The 17,379-nt window shown below is 41.1% G+C and overlaps 1 protein-coding gene across 3 annotated transcripts in view; it reads right to left on the bottom strand.

Annotated features, from left to right (window-relative positions):
• Window positions 1–6,136, bottom strand: part of LOC122800808 (arrestin domain-containing protein 3-like) — a 45,578-nt gene extending 39,442 nt beyond the window's left edge. For 2 of the 3 annotated variants that reach the window (XM_044070086.1, XM_044070087.1), the window contains exons 1-2: window positions 5,640–6,136; window positions 670–748 (exon numbers count right to left, since the gene is read on the bottom strand). In XM_044070086.1, the coding sequence (XP_043926021.1) occupies window positions 670–748; window positions 5,640–5,919 (359 nt within the window). In that variant the 5' untranslated portion in view covers window positions 5,920–6,136. Of the gene's footprint in view, window positions 1–669; window positions 749–4,661; window positions 4,681–5,639 lie in introns of those variants that run through there. The other variant, XM_044070088.1, reaches the window with a different exon arrangement.
• Window positions 6,137–17,379: the final 11,243 nt, after the last annotated feature.

Below are 17,379 nucleotides of genomic sequence, written 5' to 3'. Positions count from 1 at the left end.
TTAATAAGTAGCAGAAGCAGTAGCAAAGGCATTCAAATCTATATTTAAGCAGTTACCAGTTACAAGCAAATGATAAAATATTTGAGAAAGACGATGATGTGGTTCCGTAGTCAACTCATATGGCCGCTCCTTGTTTTTTTCTAAATGCCCTCAATCGTAATAGGTGGGGAAAAAATAATTTTTACCATAAGCAATTATACAGGTGCATATATTTTCCTCAAAATGAAGCAATATGCCTTGTGAAAAAAGGACAGAAGAATATTGGCTAGACAATAGAATGGCCAGCCACTGTAAGGTCAGGCCCAAGTAAAATCATCATTTAACTTTCAAGACAATGGGGAATCAGAACAAGTTTGCTGTATATCTCTGTCTTACGGAGGATCACCACAATCAGAAATCAACATAATGAGATAAGGAATGGAAATTGTTGCATTATAAAAGGCTGCACTTAAAATTATATTGAAACAAAAAATGCAAATACACTCTTGTAAATAATTGTTTTGCTGTGTTCATGAAATTGATTTCTTTTGTTTTTTTTTTCTTTTTCTTTTCTATTTTGTGAAATACTTATTTTCTAATTCAGATGTTAGCACTTGTTTATTTGTTTAAAAAATTCAATAAAAAAAAAATATACTAAGCAGGTTTCTCCTGGAAGAGTCAACTACTTACGTTTGTGGAAGCTCAAAGCTGAATGCGTACTCATGCCGTCCAGAAGAAATTGTGGTCAAACCTTCCTCAGAATCCTCATCTTAAAAAAAAAAAAAAAAAAAAAGCAACATGATAAAACACGTAACAGCTGCACTAAACTTGCAACAGAATAACAAAAAAATCAAAATGTACAACCATAACATAATCTTACACGGTAAAATTATAAATTAAAAAATAATGGGAAAAAAGTTACTAAGAGGCATGGTTTGCTGGACAGGTCCCATCACCTGGGGCAAGACTAAGACTGAGAGTTTTATGAGAACACGTAATTAACATTAATTTTCATTATTTCATTATTCATTCACCTTCAACCAGAGAACAGTGGGCATAAGGCAGACAAGTAACACCTTGATGGGATGTTAAAATTCACATGAAGGTGAAATTCTGAAGATTGGCAGTTCACCTCTTACATTGGGATGTCCTTTTGATGATGTACAAGGAAAAGAAATGAATGGCCCCCTGCAAAAATGTATGCAGACACTGAGAAGACAAGTGGACTCCAATAAAAAGAAAGCTCCAAAGCGAAGAACTTAACCATGGAGCCAAAAATCTGTGACATAGCAAAACTCAACCAATGCACAACCCATACCCCCCCCCCCCCTCACATGAAGGTGAAATTCTGAAGATTGGCAGTTCACCTCTTACATTGGGATGTCCTTTTGATGATGTACAAGGAAAAGAAATGAATGGCCCCCTGCAAAAATGTATGCAGACACTGAGAAGACAAGTGGACTCCAATAAAAAGAAAGCTCCAAAGCTAAGAACTTAACCATGGAGCCAAAATCTGTGACATAACAAAACTCAACCAATGCACAACTCATACCCCCCCCCCCCCCCCATCACAAGCAACGTGCAGCTGAATAAAATTCGTTGGACTGGAGGTCACTGCTGCATGTTTACCAAAGAGTGAGTTTATCAGTTGTAATTAACTAAATGAGGCATCTTTAACATTTACTTGCGAGTGCAGCATACCTTAAACAACAGCTTGCACAGCTCTGATCTTACTTCATATGTGCATATATGTCTGCTAAGTACACCATCATAACATGATAATCCACCTGGGATGGCCGCAGACTAAGCCACCTATAATGCAACCTCTCTCCTTGTCTCAAATGAATGGAGTCAGGAATTTATGACTATGCCCTATAAATTGTGCTTCAGCAATTGCTCTCTCCTGCAATACACTAAAACATGTCAGTTACTCTTGCAGATTAACTTTAGCTCCATTAAAACCATGAACACATCGGAGTTTAGCTTTCTGGTAATTTTTCCGTTTTACAGTAACATATTTAGTTTTTTCCAAAATACGGGATGCTAAAATGTGTTACAACAAATATAAAAATTGAAAAGCTTTCAGATGTTTATCCCCCCTTTAACAAAGCATTGAATGTAAACTGCAGCTATGGTGTGTGTGTGTGTGTGTGTGTGTGGGGGCAGAGATTAAAATGAAAAGAAACACTTGACGGAGAAAAAGCATTTGTCATCAGATACTCTGCACTTGCATAACTCTTACACTTAAATAACTCCACCCTGGAAAGTTAAGTAAGCCCTTGAGGAGGAACCACATTTTGTGATAAACAAGATGACCTTCCCTACCCTTACCAATGACATTGTGTTTTTTTTTTACCAGACTAAGTCCAAATAAACTGCTCCTCCACAGTAACAAGTGGCATGCATTCTGTGCTTCTTCTGCTTTACAGACGAAACCACTGAAAAAGTAACATCCATTGAAATGTTTCATGGATTATGTTTCAACCTTAACAATTAGCTGGAATAAGTAACAAAGCAATCAGAGGACACTACAAAAACTAGGTTTGTGTACACTACTATATGTGAAGCAATTTATTAGCAGTACTCAACATTAACAAAAAAAAATGAGAAAACAGATACTGTTTTCCTTCGTTCATTTTAATTATTAATATTCGAGAACAGTATATCTTATTGTATAAAATCAAATATTTAATCCTAGTTAAGTACATCTAAATTCCAAAGCTATCTACTTTTTGTATAATATTTGATTTACAGTTGTGCGTTTCCTGACTTTTTAACTTAGTTCCGTGAAAGTTCTTTCTGCCAGCTCAGCAATCTTCCGGCGTTTCAGCTGCAGAACTGTGGTAAACAAGTGCTGAGCTGTCAATCACCAACAGACTACAGCAGGAGAGGACCGGCCTGAACCGGTGTAAGCAGATTCTGAACCAGTCTCTCTCTCTCATATACATAACACATTACGTCTTCAGAGCTGTACAACTGAACTTGATAGCTGGGAGGCCACACCCTCTCTTCTCTGCCGCAGAGACAAGAGAAGTGGCATAACGTGTAAAGCTTGGAATATTTAGATATATCCGTGTACTTTAGCAATTCACTGGTTCAGTTAATTCATTTTAGCAAATCTGAAGTTCACGTACAAAAGCTAGCTTCCAACTGCAAAACTTGCAATCTTTTCAAGGCAGATCAATGACTATGTACAAATATGTTTTATAACCAGAACACAGTGAAAGCATGTTGCTTATGGGTGAATATGACGCTATAACAATACATACATTTAGATATTTCTGCCTTCTCCATTCACATTTTCATCAAATATATGTAATGAAGTGAGGATTCTCTCCATTCCCTCTCTCATGTCTTAGTGGCCACCAGTTATCACCATGCCCATGGTCACCAAGTATTCCACAATGGTCATTGCATAATCCCAACACCCCGAATTTCAAGCATCTAATTCTCATCCCCAGCTACTGCACTTAGGGGGTGTTGCAGCCTAACATTTCTGCATACCTGCTTTTAAGGTTACATACTCCCCTACACCGTGCTGTAGCATTTAAAGACAAACTTCATATTCCAGGTTCTCTAATTACTTCGTTTTTATGTCTTGCCCACCCTTATCGTTATGTCAACATGCAAAATGATGTTGTTGTATCTTTCTGCTATGAGAGAGTCTACCCAAAATTCTACTTATTCTGATATTAAACAGACTGGTTGGTAATTTCAAGGGCATATGCTTACAGACAGCAGCACGGTCATCTAAACAAATCTCTCTGGTTCAGATGATTCTGTAATAATCTTGAAAGAGTTCTAGGTTGAAAATCATTGGAAAAGTCTTAAAAAAGAATTTAAGCCTGCTGGCTGTTGCTGCTTCTTCCTGTTCCCTTGCAATGATAACATTATCTATAAACACCCCCATGTTTCCTTTTCCAGCGATAGCTATTTTTAAGCATTATGTCCTACCCCCCCCCCCCCCCCCCACACACACACACACTGTACTCTATATTGCAGGTGTCGCTGCCTTTTTCATTACACACAATAAGTACTTCTCTTTTAATTGCAATAGAATCAAGTAAAGTATTAAACGCTTGACTGCCCTTAAAAATAATGTTTGTATTCTGAAAATATACTCAGTTTTCACTAAATCATAGTATTATTTAGCTACTGGTACTCCGAATCTAAAAACTGATGGCAAAACAGTTTCATTTGTAGAACGGGAAAACTGAACTACACATACACATATCCATCTATATGCTGAACTACAGCCAGTTTTAACTTTCTATAAGTGACAGTATTAGCGTATGGCTGTTATTACAAATTGCTAACATTGCCTTAGCAACAGGCTAACAAAAGATCTGCACCAATCAGAAACAAAGAGGTGTAGCATCCGTAACTAAGCTAGGCTGAACTGTACCAAGCATCCGAAAAGTCTAGTACAAGGTTGATTTGATTTGAACTGCAGACTTGAAAAACAGACATTTTGGACAAACATATTTTCAGGCTTCGTGACGTTACAATTCAAATTTAACAACTGGGGTTGGGGTAAATTCATACACGAGAGAAAACATTCTGTGTTCTGAAACTAAAATACTTCCAACTAACTACTGTCCAAGACAAGTCAAATTTCAAAATTATCAGGCAGAATATGTATAGCATTCTTTTTAATATGCCTTCAAATATAAGTCCAGTACCAAGATGTTCTTCTATGACAACTTGAGCTTTGCTGCTTCAAGTTTCAGCAAGGTACTTGTTTTACAACAATAATAGAAAAGCTTCACAGACACAATAAATTGAACCAAAAGCCGTAAATGTGCTTTTATATTTAGTTGCATATTTAAAAAAAATTAGATCACAGACTCGTGTCACTGAAACAAAGACTGCAAAACTGCAGATAAACCAAGCTTCAAAACTGTTTTGAGCTGTTATTCTGCAGCAAGCATTAGCTCATTCATATCATCTGACACTTTTAGCCAATCATCTGAGAGAGTGAGTCAATATCCCCCTCCTTACCAGTAAGAAACAGGATTGAACCGCTTCTAACAAAGGGAGGAAACTTTAGGAGAAAAAAATGAAGCCTACATTTTATACACGAATATATATATAAATATATATATTCACGTTCACTATTGATATATTAATATAATCAGACAGCTCGTTTGCTAAAGATGACATGAAGTTTACAGTACAGCATTCTTGTCAAACTGCTACTGCCCTTGGTAACTCTGGTGTGCTTGACATTTTTGCATAAATTAAATACTAGTGCCTTCAAAAAAGTATCCCATGTATGTAATGAAGCCAATAACCCAATAAGTGTACGTAAATGCAGGAATAACATCATCATGAGATTATCCAGCCACAGAGAACTAATACAATAAAAAAACTTATTTGATAAGGGAAAGTAAATGTAGTCATTTATATGTTGACTATAACTATCATAGTAGGACTGCCATGAAAATAAGTTGCATATCAGTGATAGAATGTGTTTATTGTTCATAAAGAAACTTGGTGAATTTTCCCTACCTCTCATTCATTCATTCACTATAGGACTGCAACTAATTCTGCATCTGAAGCATCATGAAGTCTTTTTCACAGAATATTATATACCACGTTCTACAACACTCCCCAAACCAAATGCTATACATGAGTGAAAAAAAAACATTATGACATACCTCTTTCGTGTCCAAGCAAGATTATACTGTGGTTCATATACTCCACTTCTTCATTGTAGTTCTGAGTATAGGCAGTGTTTGAGCCAGCATTTCTTGACTCAGTCCAGCGCACTTTAGCATAGCCTTTTGCTTGAAGTTTCAAATATTGCACTTTTACTTCTCCAGTTACTTCTATGATCACCCTCCCTGAGACTATATCCCCGCTAGAATATACGGGGACATGGCTGTCATTTAGACAGTCAAAGCTAATGGTGTATAGTTTTACTTTCCCCAGCACCATGACTGTAACAAAAACGCGTATAAAAATATGGTAAGAAAATTGTTTTAAGATCTCATATAAAATGTGATCTTTACACTGATTAGTGCCCTTGCCCTGCAAAGCTGCAGGCAGGATCAGTGCATTCTTTGTGAGCAGTTCATTGGAGAGTTAAAAGGAACAGCAAATATTGCTGTTACACTGCATACAGTTCTCTGGTCTCTGTACAAAGACCGGTTAGTCTAGCATCTCAGATCCCTTAAATGCCTTTTGTGAAAAACAACTTCACTGAGCATGTGCATAACTTCAGAAAGCGGGGGAGGGAGCAGAGAGCCTGGCTTCATGCCACCACATTAACAGCTGATGTAGACACCACGCGAAAAGGGGAGCGCTCAGTGGAAAGTCCGTATATTATGAGAACAAATTTGCTGTTTCAGTGTTACAAAGATGTAGATACAAAGCTTGAAAGAGTCACGTACTTTTACCCGCTGCTAAAGACAATATATTAACATTGGTATTTGTTCTTTCGTTTTATATATATATATATATATATATATATATATATATATATATATATATATATATATATATATATATATATATACCAGAAACAGAAGGCAACAACAATCAAGGTGAAGTTACAGTGACACTTGTACTTTAGTTAAAACATGCATATCTGCAATGAATGAAACATTCTAAGAAAAGAAAGATACATACTGGGACATTCACTGAGATTCATAGGCAGCTAATATTCATGGAGATCCCTCCATAAAGAGACAGACATACAATCAAGTAGGAAATATCTCCTGTATGCTTGCTGAGCTAAGGAAATGGCGACATTAGAAAATAGCTGTGCAACAGTAACTATGTTTCTGTACGACAGGAGCAGCATTACTGCAATGTATATCTGACACAATGGATATCACAGCAAATGCAGGATAGTACAGCTAAGTCAATGAGCACTCTCAAGTATAATGTCACTATGAGACAAACAACACATCTGAGGTGAGTGACAGACAGAAACACTAATGTGGGTGTGTACAACATAGCTGTAACCCTGTTCTTCCTATAAATGAGGAGGAAATCCAGGAAGATCCAGCAACAAAAATCACTTGCAGATCACTAAAGCCAAATAACTCTGCTGGTAAAGCACTATTCTCTTGCGCCATAGCCAAATTATGGAACTCCATCCCACCCACAATTACCTCTGTACCATCATGCACCCACTTCAAAACTTTACCAAAAGTGTACCTAAAAACATGCTGGCTATGCCCTTGCAACTCCCACTCTAATATCACCCACCCCATCCAACCACTACCTTTCTTTCCACCCCACTAACTACCTTGATTATAGAAAGCTCAGATGCTCATAAGCCTAGTACTTATTACACAGCAGGAACTTCTTATTGTAACATTTGTTAATGTCTGTTATGTACTTTGCAGATAAAGATTCTAATTGTCTACTGATGTACTATGTTCTTGTTCTTCATCTGTAAATATGTTTGTAATTAATTGCTATGTTAATCAAATTGTTATTCTCTATGTAATCCAATGTAATTACTGTCTGTATATTTTAACTGTGGAGCTTTTCTCCCCGGGCCTCTGCTGAAAATGGACCTATGTCCAGTCGGACACTCCCGGTCAACACATGTAAATAAATAAATAAAATAAATTAATAGGTAGATAGAAAAGTAGGAAAGGGGAGAACAGCAAGCAAAGGTTAACAGCGAAGGGTAATGACAATGTAAAAATGGAAGGAGAAAAAGGGATCACTTTTTTGGTACAAAAAGCCTCATTTGTAAGTTAGATTAAAGGAGAGTAGGTGGGGAAGGTACTTAGATGTGGTTGTGGGGCCACACAGACATGGAGCACAGACACAGACAGGCAGGGGCAGTATACACATAAAATGTGGTGAGAGTTGGGGGAGCCATTGGATAGACACAAGTTTACAGAAGGTGGACAACTGGTGTTCAGGAGGGTTGGACAACAAACAATGATTAGAAAATGACATAAAGGGACATATCAGGAAAAGGATAGGATATGGAGCTGGCATGGTTGTATGTCAGGCTGTCTCAGAGGCCAACAAGCCCAGGCATCATTCACATGGGTGGCCGATGGTATGACAACCCCCTAAAGGCATGATGGGTGAGACTAGCCAATTATGTCACTCCACCAGTCATGCAAGAAAGTAGTCCATGTTGCCAAGATGGTCATCCAGTTATAAGCACAACTCAGCAGCAACAAGCCTCAGCAAATAATAGTAACAGACCACAGAAGACTCCTTCTGTCCACCTTCGGGAGAAGAGCTTTTTTCTATCCTGACTGGCAGGCAGAGAAGGCACAAATGACAATCATGGGGACTGTCAGAGACAGACTTGGTGGACATTGGTGACCCAGAGACACAGTAGTGGCTGGCAAAAACTGCAGTGACCACAGTCTCTCCTCTTTTTCTTCCACAATTAGACCTGCAGAACCATAACACAATGAAAATAAATTATCATACACTTATGTAGTTGTAGAGTTGGTTGGCAAAACACCCCACTGTCAGGAAAGGAGCTGCTTCCTTCTGCAGCAACTAACCATTTTCAGCTTGTATACTTCTGCAGCTGCAAAACAATGCATGTACTATTAAGCATACATGTACTGTACAACAGTGTACATAGTACAAGTTGTATAGTGCCCATAATATTAAATGCTTACAGTACATCTGTGGATAACTCTCCAGAACCTCTGTCTCTCTTTACTGGAGCAGAAGAGGGTGGTGACACCTCAGGTTATCATATCAATGATGGCACTGCTCCTCAGCACAGTTGATACCAAAGGCATCAGTCAACACCTGGCCTATTTGTGTTAAGCATCCACCTTCTTTAAAGGGCAATAAAACTATCCCAGCAGGCATTCTTTGATATCTATACTCAGAAAGAACAGGAAAATTTTCTCCCTCACATACCATGCAGCAGCCCTACATTTTTCAGTAGCTAAGGTAGCCATGTCCACTTGGTAAATCCACACAAATGACAACACTGTAGACTCACGTGCATGGAAGCACATTTGTGAAGTGTATGCCATGGAACATAGTGCTGCCTCATGGCGTTATACAAGCACATGTTGTATGCAGGTGCATACAGGTCACATGGTCTGTGGTGCCTGTGATGTACATGGCTTTTGCCTTGAAAATTTCCTTAGCCAGAACAATGAAGTGCTACTGCAGGCACATTGCACACATGAAAGAGAGACCTCATCTAGCACCAAGCACCTTTGTGTCAGCATAGGAAGCAGTAGGTTAGTAATAGCCATTATATTATAGCATACATCACAAAATGCTTTAAGGGAAATATTGACCAATGCCTATCTGTGCATTTGCTCCTCCAGGAATTTCTGGTCTGCAAATGCAACAAACTTTATGACAGCATATGTCTGTCAACATATGCTCTATCACTATATTCACAAGTATCAATATGCGTACTACACAGAGTTTTGGAGGCATATGTGTATATTTGGGGACTGGCAAATGTGTGCGTGTGTTCAGGCTTTCTCAAGTTCTACTGGTGGTGGAGGGTCTAACACTATAGGGCGATGAAAGGCTGATGTTAACAGGGCACCCGTGGATGATGATGATGCTACTCAAAGCTAGAAGTCCAAATCTCAAAATGCAGTCACTCGAGGCACTCCTTAAAATGGAGAACATCGATATCTGTGCAGTGACTGAGATCTGGTTCAAGGCTCCAGAGAGCACCCCTGCACTACCAGGCTGTAACTCATACCACACTTTTAGGCCATGTAATCTGGACCGAAACTCTAAAGGCGGAGGTGTGTCCATATTCATTAAGGATATCCACACCACCAGGCTAGTTGCTCAGCATAAAGCATCAGAGGTTATCCAAGTGCAACTAACTCTGGGCAAAACTGCACTCCAAATTGTAGCTTGCTACAGATCCCCCACCATGCTCCAAGATTCCCACTCCTCTTTTCTTGATGTACTGGAAAATATTAGGGTTCAACAAAACACCCTAATAATGGGTGACTTCAACTACCCCACCATTAACTAGGAAAACTACTCGTGTACCAACTCCTTAGCTCAACACTTTCTGGAATTCATAAACTCCAATGCCCTAGATTAACTTATCCATACCCTCACCAGGGGCAACAATATCCTAGACCTAGTCATTACCAACATGAGTGACCAGTGTTCCACACCTGAAGTCAACTCCTCGTTGGCCTGATCCGACCATAGGCTTATCACCCTTGATATCCACATCCTGCTCCCCCCCCCACCCCCCCCCCATTAAGGAAACCACAGTAAAAAATTTCTCCAAAGCCAACTTCATGTATCTTAAGACAGAAGTGGTGAACTTCATGACACCCATGCAGATGGACAATGCAGTTACAACTGCTGAATCCTACACAAATGCACTCTATAAGCACTTACACGAGTGCATGGAATGTGCTATCCCAAACAGGACCAAGACGTTATCCTCCAAAAAAAGAAGCCAATCTGGTGGTCCCCTGCCATAAACAAACTGTGCAACAGAATGAAGAAACTGTTGCAAAAGAAAGTAAAATCTCATGAGTGGAGGAGCTCCCTGGTCAGTCTCAGTAAGAAGCTGAGATCCCTTATAAGATCCTCCAAAGCTAGCTACGAAAACAAAATTGCCACTAAATCCAAGGACAACCACAAAGCATTCTATAGCTATGTCAAGAATCTAGATGGCAACACCCAGATCTGCTCTGAGTTTCAACACAAAGGCACGAAAATTACAGAACCAACTGATATTGCCAACATCCTGGCAGATAGGTCCAGTGCTAACTTTACCCCCCTCTCACCCCCTAAAGGGCCCATATCTATGCAGAAAGAATGCAGAGTCCCTGTAATCACAACTACGCAGGTATAAGCTGCACTCTCTAAAGCCAAAAACACAGCATCCATGGGACCGGACAACATCCCAGGCTGCGTTTTACACAAACTGGCTCCCCACTTAAGCACCATGTTCAATAATAGCCTCGCATCAGGCTTTGTGCTCACTGAATGGCACACAGCAACAGTTATCCCACTCCACAAAGGGGGAGCCACCACTGATCCCGGGAACTATCGACCTATTAGCCTGAAGAGCCTGGTCTGCAAGGCCATGGAACGTATCATCATGGAACTCATAAACAAAGACATTGGTAACCTCCAAACTCTGGATCCCACCCAGTTCAGGTTTGTGAAAGGCAGATCATGCCTCATGAACCTGATCGACTTCTTTGAGGCAGTCACCAAAGCCGTGGATGAGGGTAAGGGGGTTCACACAGCCTATCTTGACCTCGCCAAGGCTTTCGACACCATCCCCCATTCTGGAATTATAGCTAAACTCACTAAACTAGATATAAATCCCTACATCACAAGATGGGTTGCCAACTGGCTCACTGACAGAACCCACACTGTAAAAGTTGCAGACTCCAAATCTGACCTCAAAGCAGTGACAAGGGGGTACCACAGGGTTCCTTCCTGGGACCTCTCCTGTTTGGTATCTACTTCTCTGAAGTACAGGCTAACACAGAAGGCCTCTGGCTAACGGAGTTCGCAGATGACTGCAAACTAAGAGCCATAGTCAAGTCCCCAAATGATGTGGACATCCTACAGAAGGGCCTCACTGAGACAGATGCCTGGTGTCAGAGCCATAGCCTTAAGCTCAATGCCAAAAAGTGCAGTGTCATCCCCTTTGGTAAAAACTCTGTACCCATGAACTACCACATAGGCAGCAATCTACTTAACACCGAATGCATAATAAGAGACCTTGGGACCCAGGTGGACAGTAGTCTCTCCTTTGATAGTCACATCGCCACAGTAGTCAGGAAGTCCTTCTACGTGGCACACCTCAACATAAAAGGGTTCTCATCCAGGAAAAAAGAGGTCATTGTTCCCATCTACTTGCCAGTCATTAGACCCATTAAAGAGTACAACTCCCCTTTTGGAATGTACCTTACAAGACATCTGCAGCAGCTGGAAAGGCTACAGAAGTACCTCACAAAGAGGATTACTGGCCTCAAACAAATGCCCTACACTCAAAAAACTCCAGCTTTACTCCGTAGCATATTGCCTACTCTGAGGTGATCTCTGCCTAACATATAAAGCTATGTCAAACCCAGAGCTGCTGGACATGCTACACCTAAAGAAATCCCAATCCATCTGAGCTACACGCTCTAGGGACCTAAACCTTGTCACCACAATAAACAGGGCACTCTGGAGGGATAGAGTCCTGTCCCAGAGACTTCCTATACTCTGGGACAAGCTACCCATCTATGTCAAGCAAAGTTCTTCATTAGCACACTTCAAGAAAAATCTTGATGAATGGATGGGAAATAGGAAATACACCCCGGGGATCACTTCTGTGTCTCTGCTGGACAGTGGCACAGGAAAATAACTTTCTTGGGTGGCGTAAGCTATGGAACCTTGCTGGCTAGGCTTACGTAGGCCCTTGGGCCGATAGCCTAGAACCTACCTATGAACCTATGAACCTATGACATGTAAGTGCACAGTCCAAAGACACAGTTTGCAGCCTTCTAGGGAGAAGAGTAATCTGTTTCCATCATTACAAAGGCTGGTGTTGAGGTAGAGGCTGAGCATACAACATTACCAGTGCATGGTAGACACACTGCAATAAAGAGCCCCTCACACGTTCGTCCTGTGCCATCAGCCTATACAACAACTGGCATGTGCACCATGGTATTTGTTCGTATCACAGGGAAGAGTTGCAGGGGTTATGGCACCACCATGAATCCAGGACTGACACTGATATGGCGATAATATGTGGAACTAACCAGCAGATGTGCAGGTCAGTTATGCAGGCAAAGACAGCTGTTAATCGCAGCATTGTGAAAACGGTGAGTGTGCCCATGGCTTTTAAGAATATACACAAACTGTACAGATATATATGTTCATAGGTTCATAGGTAGGTACTAGGCTATTTGCCCTAGGGCCTATATAAGCCTAGCCAAAGGTACCCTGGCTTTGCAACCCAAGAAATTTATTTTCCTGTGCCACTGTCGAGCAGAGCCACAGAAGTGATCTCCGGGGTGAATTTCCTATCTCCCATCCAATCATCAAGATTTTTCTTGAACAGTGCTAATGAGGAGCTTTGTTCGATATAGGTTCATAGGTAGGAATATAGGGACAGGGTCACACAGAGCTGTTGAGGTCAATAGTGACAAATGCTGTCTCTGTAAGTGCCTCCATGAAGCATATTGCAACTGCCATCCGGTCTGCCTTCATAGGACATGCAGTCTGTGGCCATGAGAAGATCTGGACACAAAGTGGTCAGGCACAGGCTGTCCCAAGTCGTACTAAACAGACCCTTAGTGAGACAGCATCAGTGTTACCTATGGCCATATGGTCTGCAACCCCTTGTTATGGTCATCAGCCAGATTGTGGGGAGTGCTGCTCATCTGGTTCAATAACTGGGATGCCTCATCAGGCTGCACAGGTGTAGTCGTTATATTCTTCCCAATATGCATCATCCAGGTTAAGGGCGGTGCTGCTTGACAGGTTCAAGACATTGTACATCCTATCAGGTTGCAAGTGTATGTTTCTGCAGTACTACCCCTTCCTTATCACAGACCATATTGTGACCTGACCTTACAAGTCAGTGCCGTAAACACCTAAAATGATCATCATGGAAGCACAGTCCCACCACTGGAAGATGTGATCCCCAAATCCCCATAACCTCTCAGTGTACATGGCGATTATGTTCACCTCCTACAACCTTACCCCACATTCTAGTACTGCAGTCAACAGGCCCAGCTTTTCTCACCTGTGCAAGTCATGATGACTGTGTCCTGCCCCCCCCCCCCAACCTGTGTGGGTATGTTGCTGTCTGATGTGGAGAGTGGCCATTCTCTATACTATCCTGCATAGTACGGGTGTGATAATGCATATATCAAGCTATAGAGAACATCCAGCCTCTTTACTGGTGCTGCAATGTGTTGTACCTACCTTTGCTTTAGCTGTATTATTGCTGTTGAATGTTTCTCCTCTGAGTCTCTACCCTACCCTTCTGCTGATGCTATGATTGGAACAGCAGGGCCTACCCTGATGTTCATTTGCTGCTTTGTTTGTTAAATATCAAAAATAAAGAGTTTGCCATATCCAGAAAATATCCTGTAGCTTATTTCTGGACTATTTTGAAGTGCCACCCCCCCCCCAAAACTGGCTAGACAATGTATCTGTTCCTTCAGTAGTCTGAATACATGGTCCATTATCTTTCATGTATTCATATGGGCTATGCTACAGGTGATTTCCAGTATGGTCTGACTGGATGTTTAACAGGCTATCAGTCAGGCATCTATAGCATCTCTAGCATCACCTACAACAGACATTAAATAGCATATTAAATGTGGCCTGTTCCCCACTTACACGTGTACATGTTACATGTACGTATGTGTGTGTAGAAGCCTGGATATCTATCATGTTTGTGCATCTACCAACCAGCTGGCCTTGTGAGAAGCCTCCTTGTAGGAATGAATGGTATAGATCAGATATGTGTTAAATGTGTGGTCTGCCTGGGTAGCACACGGGTTCATAGGTTCATAGATTAGTACTAGACAGACACATCATAAATATTACAGGCCACGTAGCAGTTCAAGTAGTAGAAGCCCTTCCTATTAATGGACCCCAGGCCTTCTGGACCAGGTGTATCTTTGATAGTGACATACTATCAAGGCCACACCTGGATAAACACATGCTCCAAAGACCTCAGGAATATTGTCTATGTCATAAAATGCACAGCTGTAGCTAGGTCAGATTGAAGAGTATGGCTGCTCCACTTGCAAGCTGTTAGGGGGAACAATCTGCAGAGGTGGATACTGTGAGGGTGCAGTAACAGCTTTGCATTATGAAACTGCAAGGATATTGCTCCATCATTAATGAATGCTGCTGCTGCATTTGCCACCATGACTGAAGTACTGAAGCACTTAGTTTGTCACTGTTGTTTAACTGTTTACCTGTGGCAAGCCACTTTTTTGTAACAAGCAATGTGATATAGTTTCTGGGCAAGAGTTGACTGGGCACTGGTTGGGGAATTGCATGGGGTGCCTTAAGAACAAGCTAGTTTTGTTAAAGGCTCACATACATTTGGTTATCTTCCCTGCTGGCCTGGCACCCTAGTACACTGCTTGATGCCTGCATTGTCCTTAACTTGTCCTCCATAAGTTAGTGGAAGGTCCTTGTAGCTAGGATGGTTAAGGTTGCAAGTACATTTTATGTACAGGAATAGGCATAACATACATACCTTTTGATTCCACTTTAGGTGCCATAGTTTGACAAGGTCCCTTACAGTACCCCATTAGAGATATAGCTATGTATTCTGGTGCCTGATGCCTTCATTTTTTGCTCAGGACAGCTGCCTCCTTTGCCCAACCCTAGCTATGCCTCTGATCCCTGTCCTCTCAGAAATGATCTACAGTCTGCTGGTCTGTGAGCTGGTGACATATCAGGTACTGTATGTACCTACTCTAATAACATGGGTAGCTATCACATAAAGCATTGTGAGCACTGGCTCTGATGACAACTCCGATCGAATGCTAACGTGTTAATGCTTCTTCTATTGCTAACATGACTTCCACCATTGACACCACACATTTTTGTGTTCAGCATGTGTATGCACTGACAAACAATACTGCTCTTTTATGTGTCTCTGAATTGGTCTGCCATTTTGGGTTCCTTCGTTTCCATAATCCATGTGGCTGATCTGCAAAGAATACCTCATTTATGTGTCATGCACTCATTAGTATGCACTGCATACCATGCTATTTTGATAACTGGACAACCATGCCTCCTTGTTGCACTGACTTTGATAAGAAATGGCAATTTGTACTGTGGTTTTCAAGGCTTAAACAATGAGGACCACAAATGCTTGGTATAAGAATATACCCAGAAATGTTTATTTTGTGCTCCATCCTCATTTAATACCCCCCCCCCACACACACACACACACATTCAACAAACATTAAACTACACTGAACACAGCTCTCCAGGTAATATCTCATGCACACTTTGAAATGTTTACATCTTGTTCAACCTTTGATTCCCCCCACCAAAAAATACAGAAATCTCTAAATTGATTTCATGTTATTTATCTTCTGACTTTTATTAGCCATAAAAATTTTGAGAGATACCTACAAAAAATTATAATCAGCTGAGCATACAATATATCTGGTTGCATATTTCATGCCAAGGAATGCAGACAAAGCTCATTATATATCTCCTATTTTTTAATAAAATGTACAAAATAAAAAAAAAAAACTGACTGAAATATACAACAATAAATTCAATTTATCAGCTTTATGGTTCAAATGTTGTTAGGAATCTTACTTTAAAATGTACCTTATAAATGCTAATGTGTCAGAAACTGTACTGTGCATTCACTGAAAATGTGGCTGGAATATACAAGAGGAGGGAATGCACTATACTGGATCATAGGATCATAGGACATAACTAGGCTATTGGCCCTGAGGCCCTTACAAGCCTAGCCAAGAATTTAGCCCATGTTCTGACAAGTCAGCACCTGATGCCCCTGTCCAGCAGGGACACAGGTGGAATCCCACGAGTGAATTTTCTGTTCCCCATCCAGTTATCCAAGTTGCACTTAAAAAGGGTTAATGAGGTACTCTGCTTGACATGGAGAGGGAGTCTATTCCACAGAAGGGGGAGTCTCTGTGACAGAAATCTATGCCGCCAACAAGTCCTATTGATGTCATAGACCAGGTTGAGGTTGCACTTGCAGGTTACTCAAGTGGAGCTTGACTTGTGGATATGCAGCAGTCCCATCAAGCCAGGGTCTGAGATTGCTTTGTATGTCAGACAGAGGTCACCTCTGAGGAGTGTGTATGAGACTGAGTAGAAGGACAGGGTCTTTAGCCTATCTGTGTAGGGTAGATGTTTGAGGCCCTGGATTCTCCTGGTGAAGAACCACTGTGGTCTCTCCAGCTGCTGCATGTGCTTTGTCAGGTACATGCCAAAAGGGGCATTGTACTCAATAATGGGTCTTATAAAGGAAGAATACAGGGATGTTATGACCTCCTTGTCCCTGGATGAGATACACTTACTAATGAGGTGGGCTATGTAGAAAGTTTTCCGTACAATGGAAGCAATATGCTGGTCAAAAGTCAGTTTGCTATCAACCTGGGTGCCCAAGTCCCTTAAGACTGATTGGATGCTTAGGAACTTATTATTAATGTGATAATTTGTGGGGATGTCACTCTCCCCAAAGGGGATGGTGATGCATTTTTTGGCATTCAGTTTGAGGCCATGTTTCTGGCACCAGTCATTTGTTTGGGTGAGACCCTCTTGAAGGATAGCCACATCACTAGGGGAATTGATGACAGCCCAGCTTGCATTCATCTGCAAACTTGGTCAGACATTACCCACTGGTTTTGGCCTGCAACTCAGAAAAGTATATCCCAAACAACAGAGGGCCCAAAACTGATCCCTGGAGTACACCACTCGTTA

This window comes from Protopterus annectens, chromosome 4.part1 (assembly GCF_019279795.1).
Source record: "Protopterus annectens isolate FY-2018-M chromosome 4.part1, PAN1.0, whole genome shotgun sequence".
NCBI lineage: Eukaryota > Metazoa > Chordata > Ceratodontiformes > Protopteridae > Protopterus > Protopterus annectens.
Note: the sequence above shows the minus strand (reverse complement) of the source record. Positions and strands in the feature narration are given on the sequence as shown.